Source organism: Apium graveolens, chromosome 3 (genome assembly GCF_009905375.1).
Source record: "Apium graveolens cultivar Ventura chromosome 3, ASM990537v1, whole genome shotgun sequence".
Taxonomy (NCBI): domain Eukaryota; kingdom Viridiplantae; phylum Streptophyta; class Magnoliopsida; order Apiales; family Apiaceae; genus Apium; species Apium graveolens.
Genome location: NC_133649.1, coordinates 53,692,061 through 53,718,676, shown reverse-complemented (window position 1 = coordinate 53,718,676; position 26,616 = coordinate 53,692,061). Strand labels below are relative to the sequence as shown.

The window sequence follows — 26,616 nt, the reverse complement described above, 5'->3', positions numbered from 1 at the left end:
GGAGTTCCGAGGCTGCCGCCGTTTGGTCTCAGAGTGTGATCACGCCTCGTGACAGGGCTGAGATCGTCGAGTCTTCTGATGACCTACAGATTGAACGTCTGGGTGCTCAGACCGTGGCTTCTGTAAGCCTCTTCCTTTTTTAACTGTTTTTTTTTTTGCTTATTATTACTTACTTACTACATGTTCATGCAGATGAATACCTATCTCCAGGCTGCCCTTCACAATTTGAAGGATGTGAGGACCAGCCTAACTATTGCTGAGAGGGACAGGGATAGGTACCTCAAGGCTTCCGAGGCCAACTTCACTCGTTTTCGTGAGGTAGAGAAGGAGCTGGCGGACGAGAAGGAGAAAGTTCGTAAGCTGGAGCTGGATGCTCAAAGGGCCCGAGCTGAGGTGATAGCTGAGTATAAGGCATCTCAGGACTTTCAGGATGTCCTAAATGCTGAGTACGATGCTAACTTCCCGGAGACCTTTTCTAGCTGTTGGGAGCAGATAGTAGAGGAGATTGGGAAGAAGATTCCGGAGGTGACTCTTACTGCCTATCCAGTCCCTGATATTCCTGGGAAAGAGCCTCTTCTTGATGACATCCCTCTTTCTCCTATCCTTGCTTCTTCTGCTGAGGCCGAAGCTGTTTCTCCTCGAGGTGCTGATCATGTTCCAGTTCCTTCTTCTGCTGCCAATGAAGGAAACATCGATGATGACTTCTTCAAGGATCTTTGAGTATTTTGTTTTTCTTGTTTGGCCCATTGTGGCTTTCTATGTATTGACTTAATCGCATTCAGGACTTATTACCCTTCGGGGCTTGTATTCTATATGTTGCTTTTCTTGCCTTTTTCTGTTTTATCTTTACAATCTTAATATGCATTTGAACCTTAAACATCCTTAGATAGAAATAATTTCAAACTCTTTAATATGAAGTCTGGTTTTCCAAAACCTTACATAGCATGGGTTCGACCCTAATCAACAATAACTAGACAATGTAAATTCTACTGGAATATAAAATCCTATGCAAGCAAAGCTTCAAGGTGCTTTTAAACCTACTTTTCAATGACAAGTGAGAATCGTACTTCTCCTATCTTACACATAGTAAACCTTCAGGTTTTGTGCGTGCCAGGTCCTCGGGACTTCAAAACCTTCCATAGTTTCCAGCTTGTAGGTTCCTCTACCCTGAACGCTCTTGACTCTGTACGGCCCTTCCCAATTCGGGGCAAGCTTCCCTTTTTGTCCTACACCAGATGCTTCTATCTTCCTCAGGATTAGATCGCCTTGTTTAAAAAACCTTTCTTTAACCCTTAGGTTGTAGTAGAATGAAGCTTTTTTCTGATATTCTACTATCTTTGCATGTGCTTTATCTCGCACTTCATCAATTAAATCCAGGGCTAATCTCTGCCCTTCCTCATTTTCTTTCTCATCGAAAGCCTGAATCCTTGGAGAGGAATGTGATATCTCCACGGGAACTACTGCTTCCGCCCCATATGCCAACATGAAAGGAGTTGCATCTGTCGTGACTCTACAAGTAGTCCTGTAGGCCCATAATATTGGAAGTATCTCATCTACCCAATTATTTCTTGACTTCTCGATCCGCTTCTTTAGTCCATCCAGGATTATCCGATTTGCTACCTCCGCTTGCCCATTGGCTTGCGGGTGAGCCACAGAGGTGAATCGTAACTCAATTTCATTTTCTTCACAATACTTCATGAATTCCTCATTGTTGAATTGTGTTCCATTGTCAGTGACGAGGATACGGGGAATTCCATATCGGCACATAATGTTTTCCCACAGGAATTGTGCAACCTGCTTAGTTGTGATTTTGGCCAAGGGTTTGGCTTCGATCCACTTGGTGAAATAATCAATGGCTACAATCAGAAATTTCCTTTGTGCCGTGGCCATAGGAAAAGGCCCTAGAATATCCATCCCCCACATGGCAAAGGGAATAGGCGAGTTGATAGAGGTCAGCATCTCGGGGGGTTGTCTAACAACTGGTGCATGCTTCTGACAGCGATCACACTTCTTCACATATTCTTTGGCATCAGCCATCATTTCTGGCCAATAGAAGCCTAAATGGGTTATTTTATGAGCCAAGGCCCTGCCCCCCAGGTGTTGTCCACAAATACCTTCATGCACTTCTTCAAGAGCCAAGCGTGCCTCATCGGGCCTGAGACACCTCAGGTAAGGAACCACGAAAGATCTTTTATATAGAATCCCATCTATCAAAGAGTACCTTAGTGCTCGAACAGTTAACTTCCGTGCCTCAATTGCATCGCTTGGCAACCAACCGGTCTGAATGTGAGCCTTGATGGGATCAATCCATGACGTCCCCAAGCCTACGGGAGCCACAAGCTTAACATCTATGCTTCGTGTCTTCAAAACACGGAAGTACACACTTCCTGAACTTTCTTCAATCTCAGATGAAGCAAACTTTGATAGCGCATCTGCTTTAGCATTTTCTTCCCTTGGAATGTGTTCAACATGGCATTCATTAAATTGGGTCATCACAGCCCTTACTAGGCGAACATACTTAGCCATCGTATCATCCCTTGCCTCAAATTCTCCCTTTACCTGGGATATGATCAGCTTCGAGTCTCCACGGACCTTTAAGTTTTTGACTCTAAGTGTCCCAGCTAGACCAAGGCCAGCAATCAGGGCTTCATACTCTGCCTCATTGTTTGTTGTTGGGAAGTCTAGCTTCATGGCATACTCAATTAAGAATCCATCAGGGCTTTGCAAAACCAACCCTGCTCCACTGGAATTTGTTTTTGATGCTCCATCAAAATAGAGAACCCAATATTCTTTCTCCTTGTCCCCATTGTCGACTCCCTTGTCTTGAGGTATGGTATCTTCCTGCCCCCCGACTTCTTGGTTGGGTATGGTACATTCCACCAGGAAGTCAGCTAGTGCCTGGGCTTTTATGGCCGTACGTGGCTTATACTTGAGATCGAACTCTCCCAACTCTATTGCCCACTTAATCAGTCTCCCACTTGCCTTGGGACTGTGAATGATATTTCTCAGTGGCTGATTTGTTAGCACTTCAATTTGGTGAGCTTGAAAATAAGGACGCAGCTTTCTTGAAGCCATTACCAAGGCTAAAGCGAATTTCTCAATGGCTGAATAATTCAACTCAGCACCGTGCAAAATTTTGCTGACATAGTATACGGGTTTCTGGACTTTCAGTTCCTCCTTAACCAACACGGCGCTCAAGGCGCTCTCTGAAACAGCCAAGTACAAAAATAAAACTTCATTCAGAACTGGCTTGGCCAACAACGGGGCCTGGCCCATATACTTCTTTAACTCTTCAAATGCCTTCTGATTTTCCTCATTCCATACAAAGTCTTTGATATTCTTCAGTGACTTGAAAAATGACAAGCACTTGTCTCCTGACTTGGAGATGAATCATCCTAACGCAGCAACCCTTCCTGTGAGCTTCTGAACATCCTTGACAGTTTTGGGGGGTTCCATGTCTAGGATCGCCTTTATTTTATCGGGATTTGCCTCAATTCCCCTCTTCGAGACCATCAATCCCAAGAATTTTCCAGATCCTACGCCGAAAGCACACTTCGTCGGATTCAACATCATCTTGTGGTACCTCAGGACCTCAAAAGCTTCCCTTAAATAGGCTATATGATCAGTCTTTACTAGACTCTTGACTAACATGTCATCAACATAGACTTCCATAGTCTTACCAATAAGATCCTTAAAAATTCTATTCACCAACCTTTGATAGGTGGCTCCTGCATTCTTGAGACCAAACGCCATAACAAGATAACAATAAACACCAAAGTCAGTGATAAATGATACCTTTGGAATGTCATCCTTATGCATTTTGATCTGGTTGTATCCGCTAAACCCATCCATGAAACTCAGCATCTCATGTCCAGCGGTAGCATCAATCAAAGTATCAATTCTAGGCAGCGGAAAACAGTCTTTGGGGCATGCATCATTCAGATCGGTGAAGTCTATACACATCCTCCACTTTCCATTAGCCTTCTTCACCATTACAGGGTTTGCTAACCACTCCGGAAATTGAATCTCCTCAATGAAACCAGCCTCTAAGAGCTTTTCCACTTCCTGCTTTATAGCCTCTTGTCTTTCCGGGGCAAAATTTCTTTTCTTTTGTTTCACTGTCTTCCGGCTTGGATCCACGTTTAACTTGTGAGTAATTAACTCCGGGTCTATGCCTGGCATATCAGCTGCTGACCATGCAAACACATCACTATTTTCTTGCAAAAATTTCACTAACTTCCCTCTAAGGGGCTCCTCTAATGTGGCTCCAATGAAAGTCATCCTCTCAGGATTCTTGGGATCTAAAGGAACCGAAACCAATTCTTCTGCTGGCCTTCCTCTATTCTCATCATTTTCTCGAACATCCATATCTTCAATAGGAAGAACCTGCCCCCCGACTCCATCTGCCCTCAAAGAGGCCACATAACAGCTTCTAGCCATTTTTTGATCTCCTCTCTCTTCTCCAATCCCGTTTCGGGTGGGAAACTTCATGACTGAATGGTAGGAAGAGGGGACTGCCTTGAAGGCATGTATCCCTGTTCTCCCCATGATAGTATTATAAGTTGAACTAGCCTTTACCACCACAAAATCCAGCATCTGCGTTGCTTGCCTTGGCTCCATACCTATGGTGGTTGGCAATTTAATTATCCCTTCCACAGGACATTCTACTCCAGCAAATCCATATATCGGCATGTCGGTTGGTGTCAACTGGGAGTCGTTATACCCCATCCTTAGAAAGGTGTCGTGGAGCAAGATATCCACAGAAGCACCATTATCCACAAGGACCCTCTTAACCGGGCTATTTCCTATTATCGGCGTTATGACCAGCGGGTCGTCATGGGGAAACTTCACACCCTCTAGGTCGGAATCATCAAAAGCCAATGTTACTTCTGTCCTGGCCCTCTTCGGGGCTTCTCCAACAATATGCATAACCTCTCTAGTATATGCCTTTCTGGAATTTTTGGACAATCCAGCAGCAGTTGGACCTCCAAAGATCGTGTTTATCACAGGCCCTCGAGGTCTCGGCCCTCCATAAATGGTGTTTATAACTGGTCCTCTAGGTTGGGGATTCCGCCCCTGATCATCTTGGTCCCTCCTACGATCTTCAAAGTTCTTCCTTCCATTACTATTTCTGTCTCCTCCATCTCCAGTATACTTGTTCAATCTTCCTTTTCGAATCAAAAACTCAATTTCATCTTTCAACTGCCTACACTCATCGGTGTCATGGCCAACATCTTTGTGAAACCTGCAATACTTGCCCTTATCTAGCTTGGCGGGATCAGCCTTCAAGGGCTTAGGCCAGCGAATATCTCTGTCTTTCTCAATCTCCATCAAAATCTGACTTCTGGGAGCATTCAGCTTAGCGTATTCAGTGAACTTTTGCCCAGGTCCTCCCTTCTTGGGGGTTGAATCAGGGTTTTGTTCAGTTCTAGGATATTTATCCTTAGCGATATACTCCAAATCAGTTTTTCGTTTCTTGCCTCCAGTGGGCTCATTACTTACTACGGTCTTCCTCATACTTTCTTCAACCTTGATATACTTCCCTGCCCTCTCTTGGAGCTGCAACATGCTCTCAGGGGGTCGTTTGGCCAAAGACATCTTGAAAAACTCATCCCTAGTTCCTTGTTGCAGTGCTATCATGGCTACCTTATCATCAAGGTCTGGGACTTTTAAAGCCTCCTTTGTAAAACGATTCAGGTAATCTCTTAAGGATTCCTTAGCTCCCTGCACAAGACTCATAAGAGATGCTGAACTTTTCTCATGGACTCTTCCACTGATGAATTGCTTAATAAAAGCCTGACTTAATTCTCTGAATGATCCAATAGAATTTGGGGGTAGGCGACTGTACCATCTTTGAGCCATACCCGACAGGGTTTGAGGAAAGGCCCGACATTTTATAGCATCGTTCACGGGTTGCAGCAGCAGTGCATTAGAGAATGTCCTAACATGATTAGCGGGGTCTCCCGTGCCATCATAGGCTTTGATAGTGGGCATCTTGAATTTCCTTGAGATATGGGCATTCATTATCTCTTCTGTGAAGGGTGGAGTTGGATCATCAGGATCTCCAAGGGGAAGGAGATTGCTTGGATCAGTTCTTGGGACAGCAGCCCTTCTTCTTACCGGACCATCCAGGTCTATGATGGGAGGAGGATTTCTCCCCCTAGGAGGTATGTGGGCTCTGGTGGCTTGGTGAGCCTCCAAGTCCCGCCTCAGCCTTTGGATTTCAGCCTCATGAGCCCTGATCTTTTCCTGCACTTCTTGGGGATTCGCCCCTGGGGTGCTTTGGGGGCGTTGCCTTCCATCGGCCATTGGCTCTTTTCCAGGATGCCTCCTTCTCGGGGCCACTTCATCATCCGAAGATTCGGAGTCTCTCTCAGTGTATGGACCAGAAAATTCCCGATCCTCAGGGATAGGATCCAAACCTCGTATATAGGGGGGCGACCGCCCTCGTGCTTCGCTTCGCCCAGCATATCCGCTTCCTCCAACCTCAGGATGAAGGGGCATCCCATAAGGGGGGTTAGTAGTAACAATAGTTGAATATTCATACCCGACGGGTCGAGAATTCACAGGTATATGTATTTGTTGAACTTGAGGATTCGTACCTTGAATAGTCGGGGGAGTTGTCCCTTGTGGCTGAGGATGAGTTGCCCCTGTCTGGGCTTCCCCCTGAGTAGATGCATAAGTTGAATGGGGAGGAACCTCCACGGTTGATGAAATCACCTGGGTTGCCTCTAATGGTGTTCCTTCCTCTAGAGCTCCAATTGTTCTCCGTGTTCTCGCCATGGTTGTTGTTGCTTCCCACAGACGGCGCCAAATGTTATGGATAAAAAGCTAAGGTTATTACTTGCTGTATTTATTACTAAGATTCGGGAGCTCAAGGCCTTTAATGGCTGCTCTCGTGTTTCGTGACTCAATCTGCCTTTACGAGATGCCTACGTATCTCTGTGAATTAGAGAATCAAGCCAAAAAACGTAGTTCTGATTGGTGGGGGTGAGACCCCTTATATAGATGTTGGGAGTCCTTGAATTGGACTTGGTATAGGAGACTTGGTGGGCAAGTCTCATAGTTAGAATGGACTTTGGAGTCCTAGATAGTAGGAAATTGATTCCTTATCCTTTTAGGTCCCATTGAGGCTAATCTCCAAGGATTTATATTCTTATCAGGACTCTTTTCAACATCTGTTTTGTCCCTTATTAATTAATTACGAAATTAATTAATAATCAGGGCTTTTGGGCCTTTTTTATTCCATCAGGCCTGATCTGGTCCATCAGGCTTAACCTTTCTGGTCTGAGTATCATATATCTTTTTATTGGGTCTAGCAGCCCACAAATTGTACAATTAATGCAGTATTTAATAATACAATCATAATTTATTTATCCCTATCAATCTAGTAAATGATTATCTTGTGCATGTCAAAGATTTTTAGAAAAATGTTGAGACAAGGTTAGATATATGAGATCACCTTGCAATGATATTTTTATACAGTTATAAACTGGAACTCTGTGTATATTATACATGTCAGAGGATTTCAAAGATTGTGAAAAGTATATGTGTATATATATACTGAATATTTTACCACTTGGTCGCGTTAAGATATCAAACTTGGTTCATTTCTTTTGACCAAGACTTTCATGAAACTATGAGAATGCTCATATATTGTTAATTATTATATATATTATTTCAGTGGGCTTGTTGCTCACCCTTGCTTTCTTCTTTCATCACATAACAACAAATAGAAAAGATGAACATGACCAAGCTTCCAATTCACAAGCGGTTAGGAAACGTTCCGCAGTTTTCTTGAAGCGTTGATGCCGCTGTAGCTGAGGTAGAAATTACCAATAGGCTAGGATTTCAACTTCTGATGTACCAGACTTATGTATCTATATGAATTGTAATAATGGCAAAGAAATGTAAATTTATTCAGAAACCCTTTTAAGGTGTAACGGTTTATAATTGTGGAATAAAATAACTTGTGTTACTTTTGGTATTCGTCTCTGATACTATAACTTGTGGTGTGTGTGTGTGTATATTGTGGGGTCACAGTACTCAGTAGTTGGTTGACTGTTAAGATTAAGTATTGATAAGGGAAACAGAACTCGTGACAACCCGAATCCCCGACCCCGGATTTGGGGGTGTTACAACTATCTTTACAAACTTGAACGAACCTCCGGTAGTGACCGACCAATCCTTCCTCTGGTAGTTTCCCTAACCATGGTCATCAATTCCTCAGTGGTCCTTTATTCATTCTTGTCAGGATCCTCCACGGGATCCTCCTCAGCAACAATCCCTTCTAGGATAACATCCTCAACCGCTATATCCTCAATATGAACATCATCCGGTCCTGCGTTAGGACGCTCTATCGGATCCACAATCCGACCCCCAATTAGTAATAAAACATCATCGCACTGTTGCTCCTCAACCTCAGGGTTCAGAGTCCCGCTACCATATACGATTACGAACTACGCATCTATCACGATATTTATAAGGGTTCCCATAAGGGTTTTAACTGTCAGTACTACGTTTGGTAGCGCGACTATGAACTTGGAAAGAGTTCTTATTATCTTAGTGAACTTATTATCTTAACGTCACATCATCTCTGAGGTTTTTAACGCTTAGCTCTGATACCATTTCTGTAACACCTCCAAATCCGGGGTCGGGGATTCGGGTTGTCACGAGTTCCATTTCCCTTATCAATACTTAATCTTAACAGTCAACCAACTACTGCGTACTGTGACCCCACAATATACACACACACACCACAAGTTATAGTCTCAGAGATGAATACCAAAAAACACAAGTCATTTTATTCCACAATTATAAACCATTTCACCTTAAAAAGGGTTTCTGAATAATTTACATATTCCTTGCCATTATTACAATTCATAAATATACATAAGTCCGGTACATCAAAAGTTGAAAGCCTAGCCTATTGGTAGATCCTAACTTAGCTACAACGGCATCAACGCCTACAGGAAACTGCAGAACGTTTCCTATCCGCTCGCGAATTGGGAGCTTGATCATGTTCATCTTGTCTATCTGTTGTTGTGTGATGAAAGAAGAAAGCAAGGGTGAGCAACAAGCCCACCGAAATAATATGTATAATAATTAACAATATATGAGCATTCTCATAGTACTCATGAAAGTCTTGGTCAAGAAGAAATGAACCAAGTTTGATATCTTAACGTGACAAAGTCGCAAAATATTCAGTATATAAGTATATATACTTTTCAAAATCTTAGAATCCTCTTCCATGCATCATATACATAGAGTTCCAGTTTATAACTGTATAAAAATATCGTTGCAAGGTGATCTCATATATCTAACCTTGTCTCAACGTTTTTTTCTGAAAATCCTTGTCATGCATAAGATAATCATTTACCAGATATAAGTCGAAAAGATGAAGTTACGAGATACTCCAATATACTTATATCTTTTCTGAATACTACTTGAACTACCACCGTTCAAGGTATAATCAGTTTCAAAAGTTCATCACATAGATGAGACTACAAGATAAGACTTGAATAGATTCAATCTTTGAAATATTATTGAATGAAATGAAGTTACGAGATACTTCATTAAGCCTCGATATATATATATATATATATATCCATATATATATATATATATCTCTCATACATTTCCTGAAAATCTCTGTCATGTAAAGTATGAACAGAGTTGCAATATCCAATGAATTTTGGAAAGAAAAGAATTTTGGCATAAACCCGATATCTTGCTGATCAGGCAAAGATACCAATAAGTAACCTTTTCTACTAGTAGATGGATGAATCCCCCACCGGTCATCACCCTGGCATCATTAGGACCTTGTGCTGGACCGCCACCCGGCCTCTTACGCGTTGATGGACTGCCACCCAGCCACTTACACTTTGATAGACCGTACCCCGGCCTGTCGCTTATGCCGACTCAATTAGATGGGTTTACTTCCCAAATGTTGGGTAAGTAATCAATTCATTTATCAAAACAACAACCTCGTTGTGAATATAAAATACACCATAGAGCCGGATCCCTCAGGGTTTGAGCGAGTATTTAAATCCCCTTTGAAAGGAGGATCTTAAATATAAAAATGAGTTTTGGGATCCGCCCTAACTTTTAAAAATCATTTTGAAGACTCGAAAACATTTTTAAGAATGTTTGGAGTAATGCTGATTTAATAAAATAAATTAGTCCCAATATATTTAGAAAATATCTGAATATTATTATTTAAATAATATTCCCATAAAGAATAATCTTTATAAAAATAATTGAAGTAGAAGTTTTAAAACTCATACCTGAAATGAATATTAATAACCAAAGATATACTTATACGAAAGTATGATCTTTATTTGAATAATCGAAAATAAGTTTGATTATCGAAACATTATTCTTTAATAAAATAAAGAATATTATTTAGTAAATAAGCGGAGTCATAAGTCCTCAAATGAATATTCTAAATAATAATCATTAAATAGAATAAACAGAGTCGTAAGTCCTCGAATGAATATTCAAAATAATATTCATTAAATAGAATAAACAGAGTCGTAAGTCCTCGAATGAATATTCAAAATAATATTCATTAAATAAAATAAACGGAGTCATAATCCTCGAATGAATATTCAAAGTAATATTCATTAAATAAAATAAAGTTATCGAATAAACCTTATTCGATTAATAGTTTTGAAAACTATATATATATATAAATATATATAATATACTTAGGAACATCGACTCCCGGTTTTAGAAAATATCCACCTTTGGGTCCCCTATACTAAGGGTATACGCAACTACTGCTTATCTCTAGCATATGTATTATGCAACTATAAGCATTGGAATCAACAGATAGATATCAAGATTACGAAACAGACATGCATATATCCCATATCAGCATGCTCCAATATATCGCAAGATTTGCTAATTAACCATCATGCATCTATCACAAGATAATGCATATACATATATACATCACAACAACAGTATAACGGGTAGAAAACTTGCCTGAGTGCTCCGGGGTAGACTTAAGCTTAGAGTGGGTCCGGTAACCTATGAATAACAACATAAGCCGGAATTAAACCACGGTCACTTAAGACACTAGAATTTAACCAATTGAACCCTAACGTTCGCTTATGGTCACTTCTACGCTTAACGAATCACATAAGTCATTCGAGTACCCTCGGCTCCACCATTTATAATAAATTAACCATTAAGAATTTTAAGGCAATTCTTTCGCGAGTACTCTACCAACTGCCTAATCCACTTTACATAATTGTTTCATACTCCAATTAGTCATTTAAGGGCCTTAACCAAGGTTTCAAAGTAAGGCGAGGGGTAATGGTTCGGTCGTGAAACGCCGTTACTTAAAATGGTCATTTCTCCTAAACCGTACATCGGATTCAAGCGAACCACATATCAAAACGAAGCTCGTAACATGAACTATCTAATCATGGCAATGGTCAAAACCTAACAGTGAGTTCACGGGTCCTAATGTTAAGAACAAAAGCAGTCTAGGGTAAATCAGGCATTACGACGGCTATGTTTACGCGATTACCAAATTTAAACCATTCCAATCAATTCGCAATTCAACCCACAATCACCACTACAAACAAAATTCATCCTTTCTTTACTACAACAGCCCCAACAACTCAAGATTTCCAATTTATACTACTTCTCAATCATGAACTAAGAGCTTACTTAAGTTCATTAACTAATAACCAAGATTTACCATTCCAAAAACATTACAAAACCAACCAATCTCTAAATATTCAATAACCATGCTTTTCATGAACTATACTACTCATAACAAGCTCTTAACATTCAATAACTATTCTAGGTTAAGAGATTATACCTTCCTTGTGAGTAGGAGTAAGTAATGAGCTTGAAACAACCTTGGAAAATCCTTACTAAAGCTTTATCTAAACAAAAACACAAGATCAAAATTTCAAGTTCTTGAAAAACACTATTCACCAAGAACTTTGATGAATTGATTAGCTATGTTAAACATGGAATCTTGAGCTTAAACTTATGGCTCATCTAAGTTATGAATTATGGAAGCTAAAGAAACAAACCTCTTGAATTATGAAGGTGTGTAGCTTGAGTTTTGAAAATTCTCCTTTGCTTTTCATTGAAAAGCCTAGAGCAAGAATGAGGGGGGAGAAGAAATTCTTCTTGTTTTGTTGCCTAGGTATTTGTGTGATGATTTTCTTGTTAATTAGGTTGTTACCATGGTAAAAATTGTGTGGCTCACAATCATCCAACAATTCCTTCCCTTTTGGTCATGCTTATGTCATCCTCCTATATCATCCTTCTATGTCATCCTACCACACTTGTCCTCTTCTTGTTGGTGAGATGACATCATCCTCCACTAACTCTTTGATTAACTCCTAATCACTTGGCTAATGATCGCTGATCTGTTATACGGTTCGCTTAACTTTCGTTCTCGTTTATCGTTTGAGGGATCATACCCAGGATCTTATTACTTGGGTCCCCTTAACCCTTCTCAATACATTATATTCCTTTTATGATCCTCTCTTATAATCCTTGAATTTAAATCCTTTTAATCATATTACCTTATACCCAATTCTTTTGATATCTGGTGGATTTTCGGAAAAAATCAAAGTGTTCGGATTTGGATTCTGACGATCTTTACATACACTTATATATCATATAGAGTACTAATAAGATCTCAGAATAACAATAAAAGAACCTCTACAAAGTGAGGCATGAAAAGTTTTCTTATTCAGCATAATCAGCAAAATCACTATTCATAAGGGTTATAAAAAGTTCAAAATTTTTGGGTTATTACAGGTGCTCTGCCTTTACTTTTTGGCAAGTCAAACATTTGCTTACCCATTCTGCTACGTCCCTCTTCATGTTTGGCCACCAGTAATATTCCTTTAAATCCCTATACATCTTGGTGCTCCCCAGGTGAATGGAATACCTCGAACTATGGATGAAATTCCTTTTATGATCCTCTCTTATAATCCTTGAATTTAAATCCTTTTAATCATAATACCTTATACTCAATTCTTTTGATATCTAGTGGATTTTCGGAAAAAATCAAAGTGTTCGGATTTGGATTCTGACGATCTTTACATACACTTATATACCATATAGAGTACTAATAAGATCTCAGAATAACAATAAAAGAACCTCTACAAAGTGAGGCATGAAAAGTTTTCTTATTCAGCATAATCAGCAAAATCACTATTCATAAGGGTTACAAAAAGTTCAAAATTTTTGGGTTATTACAGGTGCTCTGCCTTTACTTTTTGGCAAGTCAAACATTTGCTTACCCATTCTGCTACGTCCCTCTTCATGTTTGGCCACCAGTAATATTCCTTTAAATCCCTATACATCTTGGTGCTCCCCAGGTGAATGGAATACCTCGAACTATGGCTTTCATCCAAAATCTCGTCTTTAAGTTCTTTAACATTCAGAACCCAAATCCTGTAGGAATACCTCATTATCCCCTTATCATCTCTCTCAGTATGGATCTCTTCTCCAGTCATTGACTCTCTGACTTCATTCATTACTTTTTCTTGGCACAATCTAATCTTTTCCAATAACTCTGGCTGCATCGAGATCTCAAACAACTTTTTAGTTCCGGCTTCGGTTACCTTTACTTCTATTTCCATTCTCTCGAAATCCCTTATCAATTCCTCCGAAGTCATTATCATTTTGAGTCTTTCCTTCCTGCTAAGGGCGTCAGCCACTACATTGGCTTTCCCTGGATGATAGAGAATCTCACAATCATAGTCCTTGATTAGTTCTAACCATCTCCTCTAGCGCATGTTGAGCTCTTTCTGCGTAAATATGTACTTGAGGCTCTTATGGTCTGTGAAAATCTCGCACTTCTCTTCATACAAGTAGTGCCTCCAAATTTTTAAGGCAAAAACTATTACCGCGAGCTCAAGGTCATGAGTAGGATATCTAATCTCGTAATCCTTCAGTTGTCTTGACGCATACGCAATCACCTTATCGTGCTGCATAAGCACATACCCTAATCCTTTGTGCAACGCGTCACTATATATCACAAAATCTCCTTTTCCGTCTGGCAATGCCAACACCGGGGCCGTTACCAACCTTTTCTTTAATTCTTGAAAACTGTTCTCGCATTTTTCTGTCCATTCAAACTTCTCTGTCTTACAAGTCATGTCAAAGAGGTTGCGATCTTCGCAAAGTCCTGTACAAATCTACGATAGTAGCCGGCCAATCCTATGAAACTCCTTTTACCTCTGTGGGTGTGGTTGGCCTTTCCCAATTTGAGACCGCCTCTATCTTGGAGGGGTCGACCAATACTCCTTCTTTATTGATCACATGTCCTAAAAACTGTACTTCATTCCGCCAGAATTCACACTTCGAGAATTTGGCAAATAACTGTTCCTCTCTGAGTATTCCTAGAGCTATCCTCAAATGCTCTGTATGTTCTGCCTCGGTCCTTGAGTAGATGAAAATATCATCGATAAAAACTATCAGACACTTGTCCAAGTACTTCTTGAATACTCTATTCATTAAATCCATGAAAGCCGCTGGGGCGTTGGTTAATCCAAAGGACATTACCAAAAATTCATAGTGCCCATACCTGGTACGGAACGTGGTCTTGGGAATATCTTCGGTTTTAATCTTTAGTTGGTGATATCCAGTTCTCAGGTCAATCTTGGAAAAGTAAACAGCATCCTTTAGTTGATCAAATAGATCATCTATTCTGGGTAACGGGTACCTGTTCTTTATGGTTAGCTTGTTCAACTCTCGGTAGTCGATGCACAGCCTCATGCTCCCATCTTTCTTCTTAACAAATAACACTAGTGCTCCCCACGGAGACACACTGGGTCTTATAATACCCTTATCCAAAAGTTCCTGTAATTGGGTAGCTAATTCCTTCATTTCGAATGGGGTTAACCGGTAAGGTGCCTTTGAAACTGGCGCCGTCCCTGGGGCCAACTCAATAGCAAATTCAATCACTCTATCGGGTGGTAATCCCGGAAGGTCTTGTGGAAATACATCTTCAAATTCGTTGACTACCGGAATATCTTGCAAGTTGGGCACCTCCTTCTGCGTGTCCACGACATAGGCTAGGTAAGCCTCATTTCCTTTTCGTAGCATCTTATTGGCCTGGGCCATGGTCAAAAATTTCTGCGTCTGCCTCTTTCCTCTAAATATGACTTCTTTCTTCCCTGGGATATTCAACTTAACTTTCTTCCCCTTACAGTCTATCTGAGCATCATTACTAGATAGCCAGTCCATTCCCAAAATTACATCAAACTCCCCTAATTTAAAAGGAATCAGATCAATATTAAAAGATTGTTCCCCTATGCCTAACTCACAGGCGGGGTGAATCTGGTTAATAGGAATAATTTCATGGTTGGCTATTTCCACTTGTAAGGGTTCTATCAAGGGTTCAACCTTAAGACTTAATTTATGCGCAAAGTCCTTTGATATAAAAGATTTATTTGCTCCAGAATCAAATAAAACATTTGCACTGACTGAATTTAGAGAAAGGGTACCTGCTATCATATCTGAGTCTTTCATAGCATCTTGGACTGTCATGTTGAAAGTCCTCGCAGTAGGTGGCTTATTAGAAGCAGCTCTGCTTGCTCCTGAAGCTGCTGGTTTGTTCCTTGGGCATTCCCACTGATGACAAGTGGTGGTTGGAATGACGGCAGGGGCTGACGAAGGGCACTTGTGGGAATAGTGGCCCACTTGACCATACTTAAAGCAGGTTACTAGCTTTCCTTTACACTCCCCAGAATGCATCCTTCCACAAGTGTTACATGCTGGCAATGGGGGTCGAGACTGGTTGGAATAGGACATACTTGACTTCTGGCCGCTCTGGCTCACATACACACTCACGGGCCGCTTAAACCCAATACTCCTTCCCGGTAGGGACACTGCTCCTCGATTAAATCTAGTTGGGAGGCTCCCTCCTGCGGGACCTCCGCCCATGCTCATACTTTTCCTCTTTATTCCTTTCTTCTCTCTTTCCTTCTGCATCTGTTCACTTCCGGCTTCTGCAATTGTTGCTTTTTTCACCAGAGTGGCATAATCAGTAAGCTCAAGGATTGCCACCCTATTCTGAATCCACGGTTTCAGTCCCTGCTGAAACCTCCTAGCTTTATTTTCCTCGGTGCTCATAAACTCCAGCACAAACCTTGATAACTCAGTAAATTTTGCTTCGTACTCTGCAATAGATAAGTTATTCTGCTTTAGCTCCAAGAACTTGAGCTCCATCTGGTTTTCCATAAACCTTGGGAAATATTTTTCTCAAAAACAACTGACTGGACCTCTCCCAGGTTATGATAGCATCTGTCTTCATGTTTTTCTTGGCCTCCCACCAGTAGTTGGCCTCTCCTTTCAGAAGGTAGGTAGCAAATACAGTCTTCTGTGCCTCATCGGTACTCAGAATCTCAAAGGATTTCTCCATTTCTTTTAGCCATGCCCTTGCCTCAACTGGGTCGGCTGATCCTTGGAACTCAGGGGGCTTAAGGGACTTGAAAGCCCTGAAAGAGTTTGCCACAACATTGTTATTTCCTTGAAGGAGTGGGTTGGGTTGACGTTCCAAGTTCTGCCTTAGTAGTTGCATAAACTGTCCCATGGGATCCATGTCTGGGTTTGGTACTGGTTTCTCAACCTCAGTTTCTCCTTCTTCAGCCTCTATCTGAAATCCTTCAACATCAAATATTTCCTCCTCCTCTTCATACAGGGAGTCATCCTGTTCAACATATTCCTCATCTTCCTCTTCACAGTGTTCTTGGTTCCTACCGTCCTGGTTATGGCTTCCCTGGTCCTCAAATCTAGGGTTCGCCCTAGTTCCAATCCTTCTTGGTGGAATGATACTGATAATATTTTTGGGAAAATTCAACGTTAGGTCACAATCATACATAAAATTGTGCCTTGCACAGTTCTATAACGGGGAGAACGTATCTCGCAATTCTATTATATTATGACAGTTCTAAAAGAAGTGCACTAATAATAATGATAAAAATAGTGATCTCATCACTTAAAGAACTGAACTGAAAGGAAACAAATATATACATATTGCGAGAAATACATAGTTTGATCTGGTCAAAAGTACAACAGTTCTATAGCCATCTGCCCAAAAGTGAAATACATGAGTCTATCTGTCTAGTCAGAGAAAGGGATACTATATACAAGTCAACTATCCCGGAAAATTGTCTCTTACTATGGCCTCGACTAACTAGACGACTAGACTACCACATCACTGGTCTTGAATCAAACACCGGAGCGGGTCAGCTCCCACACTCTTTCTATCGCACGACGGAAAATGTAGTCAGCCTTCCCCCCGACAGATCCTGCCATGTCTGTCCCCCTGGAGTGATCGGAGTCTCGCACGGGCCGTGAGCTCTATCCCAGTCAGCTCCCTCCTCAGGGATCAGGGTATGGTAGCTCTAGCCTCGTGAGCTCGGGCACGCCTACCAGCTCTCTCCGCATCCAGCTCTCTCCTGACCTCATCCAGTCGGGCCTCAGCAACAGCCACTCGAGTCCTCAAAACATCCTGAACATAGCCGTGAGCTAATAAAGACCGCCTATGGGCAGGGTCGAGAGGTGGTGAATCCGGAGCCGCTGGGGGTGCCTCCTCGGTCTGCCTAGGCTCGGGAGTATGGGTCTTAGAGCTGTCATCATAGGGTCTCCAAGATAGTGGTGGAGGGGTAGGAGCTCTGACCACCGGGAGTGAGGGTAAAGGGGTACCAGTGTACTCTACCATAGCTCCGACATGCTCCTCAGCCACTGGGACCTCGTCCGGGTCCTCCTCATCTGAAATCGCAATAACCTCCGTCTCTGACTCCTCTGAGGGGTCCTCCTCCTCCTCCATCTCAGGCTCCTCTTGATCCTCGGCATCTAGCAGTGCCTCATCATGCTCACGCTCGAACATCTCTGGGTTCTCTATCTCAGGCACCTACACATTAAACGAGCTAAGTTACTATCATGATACTTATAAGGGTTCCCGTAAGGGTTTTAACTGTCAGCGCTACTTTAAGTAGTCCGACCATGAACTTGGCAAGAGTTTTTATTATCTTTGTGAGTTTATTATTATATCGTCGCATCATCTCTGAGGTTTATAACGCTTAGCTCTGATACCATTTCTGTAACACCCCCAGATCTGTGGTCGGGGATCCGGGTCGTCACGGTCTTTCTTTCCACAATATCACTTAACTTAATTAATAATAAATATCCTCATGCTGTGACCCCACACTAACACACACCACAACACGTTATAGTCTCAGAGATGAAATTGAAATAAGTACAAGTCCTTGAATCCATAATTTAAAAGTTATTACAACCCAAAATGATTACTTGATAAGTTTACAGTTAATTGCCATTATCTGCCAGGAGTTATAATTATACATAATTGATTCCCAAAAGTAGAATGCCTGATCTACAAATAGATCTACCTCTGCAGCTATAGCAGCTACGATATCAACGGGAAGACGCAGGACGCTTCCCACGCGCTTGCACTGGGTCTGCTTGAGTCTGGCCATCTTTCCTAACTGTTGTTGTGTGATGAAGAAATGAAGCAAGAGTGAGCATTACAGCTCGCAAGATAATATATAGTGTAAACAATAATGCAAGTATCTAAATGGATAACTTACTGGAAACCTTTATCAAGTGTAAGGTAATTACTTACTGGATATAAGCTTAAAGGAAGATGAAGTTACCAATTACTTCACTATACTTATACCATTTTAGAAATCTACTTGAACTACCACTGTTCAAAGTATAATAAGTTTTCGAAGGTTCATTATATAAATGAGACTACAATATAAGACTTGACTAGATTCAGTCTTTGAAATATTGTTTAAAGGAAATGAAGTTACGAGATACTTCATTTGATGGAAACACCATTATAACTGTTTGACCCTGTCAATGCGTCGGTAATCACCCATCCGTAGCTTTTCGATCGAAATGCTCCGGGTAGTGTTGCAGAAATATCCAACCGGATGATGAACTCATTACGGGAGTTTGCCGCGCCAGGAAGACCACTTACGATGATCAGTCGCAGTAGTGCAACCCCACCATTTTCTACATGTAGAGGAGAATAGTCAGAATAACTTGTCAACTGAACCCTGGACTCCTAAGGAATGGACCGTTTTAGCGGAACTTCCAGGCCATTTGGGCCAATATAATAAGACTGGGCCGGCGGCACTCGACCACTTACGCCACTCCTAGTTCAGATGAAATCCATGACTCTGAAACGTAAAGCTCGTCCCCCCTTTCCCCAAGTAGAAGCTTGTTGATACGGCTCCACCAAGAAGTCGTATCTAGTTGGAAAGGAAAACTCACCGATATTTCCCAGGCGGTGCCTGTTAATGGATTAACTTGTTCCAAGAATTTTACTTCCCGAGTGTTGGGTAAGTAATCAAAAACTCTTTTATCAAAACAGCAACCTTGTTGCGAATATAAAATACGCCACAGAGCCGGATCCCTCAGGTTTTGAGCGAGTATTTAAATCCCCTCCGAAAGGAGGATCTTAAATATAAAAATGAGTTTTGGGATCCGCCCTAACTTTTAAAAATCATTTTGAAGACTCGAAAACAATTTTAAGAGTGTTAGAGTAATGCTGATTTAATGAAATAAATCAGTCCCGATATATTAGAAAATATCTGAATATTATTATTTAAATAATATTCCCATAAAGGATAATCTTTATAAAAATAATTGAAGTAGAAGTTTTAAAACTTATACTTGAAATGAATAATAAATAAACAAAGATATACTTATACGAAAGTACGATCTTTATTTGAATAATCAAAAATAAGTTTGAAATATCGAAACATTATTCTTTTAATAAAATAAAGAATATTATTAATAAAAAGAGCGGAGTCATAAGTCCTCGAATTAATATTCAAAATAATATTCATTAAATAAAATAAGCGGAGTCATAAGTCCTCGAATGAATATTCCAAATAATATTTATTAAATAAAATAAAGTTATTGAATAAACCTTATTTGATTAATAGTTTTAAAAAATATTTATATATATATAAATATATATATATATATATAAATATATAATATACTCGGGAACATCGTCTCCCGGTTTAGAAAATGTTCACCTTTGGGTCTCCTATACCAAGGGTATACGCAACTACTGCTTATCTCTAGCATACGTATTATGCAACTTATAAGCATTTGAATCAACAATTAGATATCAAAATTACGAAACAGGCATGCATATAAACATATCAGCATGCTCCAGTATATCGCAAGATTTGCTAATAACCATCATGCATCTATCACAAGATAATGCATATACATATATACATCACAACAACAGTATAACGGGTAGAAAACTTGCCTGAGCGACTGGGGGTGATAAAAGGCCTGGGACGAGTCTGGTAACCTATAAACATCATATAAGTTGGAATTAAACCAAAGTCGCTTAAGAATCTATACTTTAACCAATTAGACCCTAACGTTCGCTTTTGCGCTTAACGATTCACTTAAGTCGCTCGAGTACCTTCGGCTCCACCATTTTTAATAAATTAACCATTAAGAATTTTAAGGCGATTATTTCGCGAGTGCCCTATCAACTGCCTAATCCACTTTACATAATTGTTTCATACCCCAATTAGTTATTTAAGGGCCTTAACCAAGGTTTCAAAGTAAGGAGGGGGGTAATGGTTCGTTCGTGAAACGCCGTTACTTAAAACGGTCGTTTCTCCTAAAAAGTACATCGGATTCAAGCGAACCACATACCAAAACGAAGCTCTTAACATGAACTATCTAATCATGGCAATGGTCAAAACCTAACAGTGAGTTCACGGGTCCTGAAGTTAAGAACAAAAACAGTCTAAAGTAAATCGGGCATTACGACGGCTATGTTTACACGATTACCAAATTTATACCACTCCAATCAATCCACAAATCAACCAACAATAATTACTACAACCAAACTCCATCCATACTTTACTACAACAGCCCCAACATCTCAAGATTCCAATTTATACTACTCTAAATCATGAACTAAAAGCTATACTTAAGTTCATTAACCAATAATCAAGATTTACAACTTCAAACTCATTACAAATCCAACAACACTCTAAGTATACAAGAATCATGCTTCTCATGAACCATACCAAACATAAAAACTCTAAATATACAAAAGTAGGGCTAGGGTATGAGATTATACCTTCCTTGGTGAGTAAAAGTAACTAAGGAGCTTGGAATCACCCTTGAAAATCCTTACCAAAGTTATATCTAAACAAAAACACAAGATCAAAATTTTCAAGATCTTGAAAACACTATTCACTCTCTTCTTCCATGAATTATTGGAAGATATTGTAAAGGAAATGGAAGCTTAGATTCATAGGATAGCTATATCTATGCATAAGGAACCTTGGATAATTACCTCACAAATTAACAATGCTTGGAACTTGAATTTGGATTTTCTTTTCTTTGAAAATGGTGAAGAAGCCGAGAGCTTCTTGCTTGGAAATGAGAAGTCAATTTTTGTGTTATAATTTGCTTGGCTTGGTTGATATCCTTTTGTTTGTTAATTAACTTTTTACCATGGTAAAGAATGAATGGTTCACAATCAACCAACCAATCCCTCCTTTTTGTCATGCTTAAGTCACCATGCTTATATCATCTTCCCACACTTGTCTTCTTCTTGTTGGTGTGATGACATCATCATCCACTAACCTCTTTGATTAACTCCTAATTACTTGGCTAATGATCACTGATCTGTTATACGGTTCGCTTAACTTTCGTTCTCGTTTATCGTTTGAGGGATCATACACGGGATCTCATTACTTAGGTTCCCTTAAACCTTTCTCAATATTTTATATTCCTTTTATGATCCTCTCTTATAATCCTTGAATTAAAATCCTTTTAATCATGTTACCTTGTACTTAATTCTTTCTGTATATGGTGGGTTTTCGGGAAAAATCAAAGTGTTCGAATTTGGATTCTGACGATCTTTACATACACTTATATACCATATAGAGTACTAATAAGATCTCAGAATATCAATAAAAGAACCCCTACATAGTGTGGCATGAAAGGTTTTCTTATTCAGCATAATAAGCAAAATCACTATTCATAAGGGTTACAAAAAGTCCAAAATTTTGGGGTTATTACATAGATGTTGGTGGTCCTTGAATTGGACTTGGTATAGGAAACTTGGTGATCAAGTCTCTTGAATTAGAATGGACTTTGGAGTCCTAAATAGTAGGAAACTGATTCCTTATCCTTATAGGTCCCTTAGAGGCTAATCTGCAAGGATTTATGTCCTTATTGGGACTCTTCTCAGTAGCTGATTTTTCCCTTATTAATTAATTACGAAATTAATTAATATTCAGGGTTTTTGGGCCTTCTTTGTTCCATCAGGCCTGATCTGGTCCATCAGGCCTGATCAATGTGTTAACCTTTTTGGTCTGAATGTCATACATCTTCTTATTGGGCCTAGCAGCCCAAATCATGTATAATTACTATAATATTTAATTACACAATCAGGATTTATTTATCCCTATCATGTTTATAATCCACAAGCTCAAACTTCTTCTTGCTGGAATCTGCCTTTCTACACTCACTGGCAAAGTGCCCTGCCAAGCCACACATGAAACATTTGAATTTTGATTTATCGACCATGTTTCTATTTGGCTTAGCTGCTCCAAAGTTCTTCTTAAACTTGAGCTTGGAAAATCTTCTGGAAAGGAAAGCAAGATGTTCATCAATATCATCCATATCATCTTGGCTCAAAGAATCTTCATTTTCTGCTACCAGCCCCTTGCCCTTGTTTTCACAAACTTTTGAAGTAGACTCAACAACTTCTACCTTCACCTCTTTCTCTTTCTCCAACTCAGAAACCAGTGCTATAGACCCTCCTTTCTTCTTTCCTTTATCCATCCTCTCATCTTGCTCTATTTCAAGCTCATATGTTTTTAGGATGCCATACAGTCTCTCCAAGGTAAACTCCTTGTAACCCTGAGAATTTCTCAGTGAAGCTGTCATTGGTTTCCATTCCTTTGGAAGAGATCTAAGAAACTTGAGATTGGAGTCTTTTGTCTGATAGACCCTTCCATGTAACTTCAGAGCATTTAGTAGTTTTTGAAACCTACTAAAAATATCAGTGAGAGTTTCACTGTCTACACAATGGAAGTGCTCATATTGCTGAATGAGCAGCTGCATTTTATTCTCTCTAACTTGCTCAGTACCATCACAGGTAATTTGGATGGTGTCCCAAACTTCCTTGGCTATCTTGCAATTGATGATGTTGTCAAATATGTCACCATCAACTCCATTGAATAAAATATTCACGGCCTTCTTGTCTTTCCTGACTTGCTCAATATCAGGATCTGACCATTCATGCCTAGGCTTGGTACTGAAGGCTCATTTCCAGTAGCAACTCTCATTGGAACATGAGGGCCTCTCTCTATGCAATCAACATAGGCCTCATCTTGAGAAAGAAGATGTATGTGCATCTTCACCTTCCAGTGATGATATTTGTCTTTATCCAAAAATGGAATTTTGACTCCAACATCCTTCTTGTTCATCTTGCTATTTTGTTGTGATCTTTAAACTCTTTGTACTTCAAGAGCTCGCTCTGATACCAATTGTTATTCCCTAACAATACAACAAGAATTACAAAGGGGGGGGGGGTTGAATGTAATTCTGGATTCTTTTTGATATTTATGAAAAATGGTTCTGATAGTATATATAAGTGTTTGATTTGCAAGGTGCGGAATGACAAAATTATAGAAATCAAAACACAAGTAATAAAAACACAAGTCTTTAAAACTTTTGGGTGGATTTGAATGTATCCACCAGATATATATATATATATATATATATATATATATATATATATATATATATATATCGAGAGAGAACCTTGTGTAGCTCAAATAAGCTTGCAGCTGCTTACAAGTTTGAACAACTAAAACTTGTAGAGAAATGCTACAAGATACAGCTTACAAATGTTTCTATGAGAATGTATATTCTTAGTCTCGTTCATTGTTATTCTACTTGCTGCACTTGGTTTATATATCACCAAGTTTACATAGCAAAAAGACAAGATAATAAAACAAAACTATCAAGTCTAACTCTATGCTACTTCATTACTCTATTCCAGCTTCTTTGAAAATCTTCATAGCTTTCATGAAAATGGTAATGCTTATTTGTTCTCATTTTCCTGCTAAACAGACTGCCACATTCCTTTTGCAAACACCCAACGCATGTAACTGTGTTGTCACTGTCAACAAATGTTTGAATTGATCATCCGTCGGGTACATGCTCGTTATCCGTCGGGTAGCCTTGTTGATCATCCGTCGGGTAGCTTTGTTGATCATCCGCCGGGTAGCCATTTATCACTTGACTCCATTTCATTTGTGCATAATTATAAGACATCTTTTATTTACACTTAATCAACCTATTCTGCACATCTACTAGCAGTCTACATGATTCACAAGCTACTGCAGAATCTATACAAAGTTATTTGCAGAAATGTGCTTCATGACTTATTATTACATAAGCTACTCACCCGGTGGATATCAATTAGTCATCCGTCGGGACTATAAAGATTTATCCGTCGGGATTATAATTGATTATCCGTCGGGTGCTACAAAATACACTAAGTTAAATCTACTAAGATGTTTTGTTTGGCTTATCATCATGTACCCACCATATTCCTAACATCTCCTATCCGAGGTCATGTCAGCACTGAGGTTTAGGGCCCTTAAGTCCAACGTGAGTAGATCAGTCCAAGTCCTCCTTGGCCTCCTTCTCCTTCTTGATGCCGATACCACTAAATCCTCCACCCCGCGCACTGGAGCAGCTACCCTTCTTCGCCTAATATGCCCAAACCAACGCAGTTGACCTTCCCTCACTTTTTCTGCAATAGGCGCAACTCGTAAAGTATTCATGAAAAACCCATTTGAAAATCTATCCAATATGGTATGCCCACAAATCCACCTTAACATTCTCATTTCCGCCACCTCTAACCTACACTCTTGAGCCTTTTTCAATGCCCAACACTCCGACCCGTATAACAAGGCCGGTCTGATCGCTACCCTGTAATTTACTCTGGAAGGAACCCTCCTATCACACAATACTCCTGTAGCAGCCCTCCATTTTAGCCATCCTGATTTGATACGATGTGTAACATCCGCATCTATCCCCCCTTCCTTATGCAAAACAGAACCCAAATACCTGAAATTATCTTTGGGGAGCAGTACTTGATCGGCCATCAGAACATCCACCCCCACATCATTCGGTTGATTACTAAAGTTACACCACAAATATTCCTTAGACCGATTAACCCGCAATCCATTAGACTCCAATATATACATCCATCGCTCTAATGTTACATTAACTGCAACCCTTGTCTCCTTAATTATGACTATATCATCTGCGAATAACATACACCAAGGTACACTATCCTGAATCCACCTAGTTTGAACATCCATTATAACTGTGAAAAGAAATGGGCTTAGTGAGGATCCTTGGTGAAGTCCTATTCCTACCGGAACATAATGTGTATCCCCAACCGGTGTTCGAACACATGTCCTTACCTGAAAATACATTTCTTGTATCGCCCTCAAATATATCCATGGCACCCCTTTAGCCACCAAACTTTCCCAAATTACCTCACGCGGAACACTATTATATGCTTTCTCCAAACCTATGAACACCAAGTGTAAGTCTTTACTATATACACGATATTTCTCCATCAACTGTCTAAGAAGGTGAATTGCTTCCAAAGTCGACCTGCCCGACATAAAACCAAATTAATTTTCTGACACTTCCACCTTACTTCTTAACCTAGTTTCAATCACTTTTTCCCATAATTTTATAGTATGACTTAAAAGTTTAATACCACGATAATTGCTACAGTCCTGTGCATCTCCCTTATTTTTATAGATCGGCACTACCATGCTAAGCCTCCATTCCTGCGGTATGTCACTAGTCTGAAGTATATTGTCGAATAACCTCGTTAGCCATTGCTCTCCCTCTTAACCCAAACACAACCATAACTCTATAGGTATTTGATCCGGACCCGTAGCTTTACCTCTCCCCATCTTATATAATGCTCCCTTAACTTCGGCTCTGCTCATAGAAGGCTGAACACCAAAGTCAAAGCTAGACTCACTATCTGCTCCTATCTCCCTAACACCGATTCTCTCCTCATTAAATAACTCCCTAAAATAGTTATGCCATCTGTTCCGAATATCCTTATCCTTCACTAGCACGTGTCCATTAACATCATTTATACACTTAACAAAACCTAAATCTCTTCTCCTCCTTTCTCTAACCTTCGCCAATCTATAAATACCATTTTGACCCTCTTTTGTACCAAGGTGATTATACATAGCCTCATACGCCTTTGATTTTGCCTCCGCTACTGTCTTCTTAGCCATACATCTAGCTTCCTTATATAAAATTCTTCTTATATCAACTTGTTCATTATCTTGGCAACATAAAAGTTCCCTAAAACGATCATGTTTAATTTTTACTCGCTACTGCACCTCCTGGTCCCACCACCAAGCTTCCTTCTGCACCTGAACCTTTCTTGAAGTAACACCTAATATATCTGTAGCTACATTTCTGATTGTACTGGCCAATCGATTCCATATTTTATTAACATCCTCATCATAATATAATTATATT

At 40.0% G+C, this 26,616-nt stretch overlaps 1 protein-coding gene across 1 annotated transcript; it reads right to left on the bottom strand.

Moving 5' to 3' along the window:
* Positions 1 to 24,638: 24,638 nt before the first annotated feature.
* Positions 24,639 to 26,366, bottom strand: LOC141714217 (uncharacterized). Its single transcript, XM_074517749.1, has 2 exons — positions 26,018 to 26,366; positions 24,639 to 25,630 (listed from the first exon to the last, which is right to left on the bottom strand). Exons 1-2 carry the CDS (start codon positions 26,364 to 26,366, stop codon positions 24,639 to 24,641), a joined length of 1,341 nt encoding a protein of 446 aa, XP_074373850.1.
* Positions 26,367 to 26,616: the final 250 nt, after the last annotated feature.